At 34.4% G+C, this 3,472-nt stretch overlaps 1 protein-coding gene across 3 annotated transcripts in view; it reads right to left on the bottom strand.

Annotated features, from left to right (window-relative positions):
- si:ch211-222e23.2 overlaps window positions 1-3,472 on the bottom strand; it is a 16,607-nt gene continuing 13,135 nt past the window's right edge. For 2 of the 3 annotated variants that reach the window (XM_683161.9, XM_005170101.5), the window contains exons 9-11: window positions 2,827-2,916; window positions 493-705; window positions 1-330 (exon numbers count right to left, since the gene is read on the bottom strand). In XM_683161.9, the coding sequence (XP_688253.2) occupies window positions 166-330; window positions 493-705; window positions 2,827-2,916 (468 nt within the window). In that variant the 3' untranslated portion in view covers window positions 1-165. Of the gene's footprint in view, window positions 331-492; window positions 706-2,826 lie in introns of all 3 variants that reach the window. The other variant, XR_012395095.1, reaches the window with a different exon arrangement.

Raw genomic sequence — 3,472 nt, 5'->3', positions numbered from 1 at the left:
TCAGGCAACAAAAATATATATATTTTTTCAGTCCACAGATGGAAACAACAGTCAAGAGCAGCAAGAACAGTCTGTGACTATACCATAATTGAGAGCAAAACAATCATCCTCAGAAATGGATGACTAATACTTTTTTTAATGTGAGATTAGATCGTCATGTTCTGTCTACTGCAGGGCCTTGAGCTCCACATACTCGCACAGACAAACACTGGGACCACAGTGATTTTTCCCTGCACCTGAAGGCCGATGGGATGGAACAGTTAGCTTGTTTGATACCAATAGTCGAACATAAAGTGCACTGTAGGCCATCAGGAGCTGCTGAGCAATAACCTGAAGAAAAAAAGAACTGTTAGACGTTCTAACTTTGATTAATTCAACATTAATAGTTGGTGATGATTCATCATGTAGAAGTCTCTTTAAATCACCATTTGTAAGAATTGTGGTGCAATTGACAAATGTGTATTTTGTTGATATGAATATTTTTGTTGTCACCTGATTAGAAAGCCTGGTGTTGGGCATCAGGCTGAAGTTTTTTGTGAGTTTGGAGTCATCCCGTTGACTGATGGATTCGCTTCGCTCTCGTCCCGCCACCAGCAGGGGTTGCTCCTCCTCTGGAAACCCCTCGTCCTGTAATCCAGCCTCGGGATCCAGAGTCGTAACCTCGGTCACTAAAACTAGGTGCGACATTCTTTTCTTGAGTTTGTTCTGCAGGATAAAATTACAGTTTTTTTATTGTCTCACAGTGTCATTGTAGTATCGTTGAGATTTAAAATGAAATATTATTGTTATTATTATTAGTTTCGCCTAAAAGTTTTTCAGAACTGAACTTGTTTTTTAAAAGCTCAGAGACTTGCAAAACCACTAGCAGCAAAGCATTTTTAGAAGAGCAGTGACATTTTCAACACATTTCAAGCCCCCTTAAAGCTTAAGTGATTTCTTTGTTTTGTCATTTATTGTCAATTAATGTTATTTAAGTTAGTTATCTGAGTACATAATGTTTAACTGAATGAAAAATAAAAATGTTTCCTGATATATTGTTTAAATAAAATTATAAACTTTTCTAAAACAATTTTTTGTTACGTGAAATAAACATTAACTGAAATAATATCTATATAGCTATGAAATAATTCTCCTTTTCATTTAACTCAACTAAATATACTAAAATAACGAAAGATTAAGATTTATTGTCGTCAAAATCAATCCAGTTAAAAAGAAATATCATAAAAAACAATAACAAAATAGCAACTTAAAAGCCATGTTCAAAAATGTGCATTTTCAGGCCACCAAAACGCAATTTTTCATGTAAAAATAACAATTATAATTTTTTTTTATTTAAACTGTTCTCTAAAAGTTCTGTTTTGAGTAGCAAAATTTGGATGTTTATATTTAGGTTTCCTATATATCTCTGGTGATATACCCTTGTTAGTTCCGAAGTAGCTTGTTAATGATTGTGGTCACATGTTTCCTGTTCACTTCCCTTATTAACTCTATCTATATATACACTTCCTATTCAGTCCCTTGTCAGTTCTTATCTTTCATCTTGACTTTTGGTATGTAGTGTAATGAAAAAATGAAGACGCCTGGGACTCTATTTTAACGATTTAGGTGCAAAGTCTAAAGCACATGATGCAAAAGCATTGAGGGCATGTCCAAATCTACTTTTGCTATTTTAAGGACTGACACATACAGTTTGCGTCGTGGTGCATGGTCTAACAGGGTTGTGCTTATTCTCTTAATGAGTTATGGTTGTGTTTTGAGCATAACGTGGATTAAACCAATCAGAATCTCATCTCCCATTCCCTTTAAGATTCTAAGGCCCCACGCATTTTGGAGGCTCCAGAAATATTATTAGGGCCTCTCACCTCCTTTCGTCCGCGACACTTCACTTTTGCCTGTGCCAACCCAAAATGATGATTTTGAATTGTGTGATTGTGTGAAAAAATTGAGTGATATCTAAACACAGGACCTATGACCTATATGGTCCAAAACCCGACAGGTGGACAAATCTTAGCTTGTTTTTATTAAAGCAAATATAAGTATGCATATAATAAATAACACTACTACTAATAATAATATTATACAAATGCAAATTATCATGAATGAACTGAAAAGCCCCCTGAGATGAAGAAGGCATGGAGGCAGTGTTTTTTTATATTTATATAGAAATTATTCATTTTTGTAATATTTTATTCTTTTAATTTTTTATCATATGTAATATATATATATATTATGATAATATATGATATTTGTGTATTGCTGTGCATTCTGTGTGTATTAAGCAATATGTAAGTGTTTAAGGTGCACAACTAACACGCTCTGCGCTGGACTTTAGACCACATTTCAGTTGGTCAATTGCACAGTCTATTTGACTGAGTCCACAAAGCGGTGCAAAAGGATTTGCTATTTTTTTTTTTAAATGTAGCGCAAAACAGGAATATTAGAGTTGCGTTGAAAATAGCAACAAATCGCACCAAACAGGTCTTGCGCCTTATTGCGCTGGGTGTATGATAGGGCCCCTGGTGTTCATCAAAGTATCCTGTTCTTTAATTCTGCATCATGCATTTCCTTGAAACCAAAAGCAACATGACAAAACCACAAAGTTTGACGGTTCACCCTGTTTCCTATCAGACTAAATGACAAAGAAATATTGCAGTATGTCAAGATTTCTGGATATTTTCCCTGCAACATTTGTATTTAAACACACTCTACAGTTGTTTGATGTACTATTAGGTTTAGAGTACAAAACATTTCTGTATTGATTGTTTTGTACTGAGCCACAAAGCATAACCATAAGAACAAATCAATGAACAAAAAAAGCAAGCCAACCTGTACTTGATCACTGAAAAAACTCATGTTGTCTAGGGATTCAGTCAGAGACCTCAGACATGGGGACAAGTCCCAGTATACACAGAAGAGCTGGAGACAAAGACAAATCAAACAGAACAGCTGTTAAACAAGTTTGTTCATGGCCTTTATCAGTTCAATCACAGCCGACGGATGAATATAAACAAGATAAGGACGGAACAGGAAGTTATTGGGTTATCCAATGAAACAGTACACTTTACGTTGTCGGTGATTGTCATACCACTGAAACCGTTATATAAAAACTATAGAAAGTGTGTCAAAACTCAAACTGACAAGTTTAGAAATCTTAAATATGATGTGATATGTATTTTAGGGTTCTGGTTGCACTTATTTAGATTAATTTACACATTTCTTTCATTTCACATCATTTATAAGCAAAAACAGGTACAATAGTGTGGTTCAAACTAACTGTGTAGGTAATGTGTGTTTAAAGTCATTCAGCCAAATATGAAAATCCTGTCGTTTGCACATTAAGTTGTTCCAACCATGTATAATTCTGAGGAATACATTAGAAGACATTTTGAAAAAGCCATTTTTGAAACAGTTTTGGTGACTAAATGGTCACTAAATGGTCAAAAAAAAATCATAAAGATTTGGAATGAAAGAA

The sequence above is a fragment of the Danio rerio genome, chromosome 19, assembly GCF_049306965.1.
Source record: "Danio rerio strain Tuebingen ecotype United States chromosome 19, GRCz12tu, whole genome shotgun sequence".
Classification (NCBI taxonomy): Eukaryota; Metazoa; Chordata; class Actinopteri; order Cypriniformes; family Danionidae; genus Danio; species Danio rerio.
This window is presented reverse-complemented; position numbering and strand designations above follow the sequence as displayed.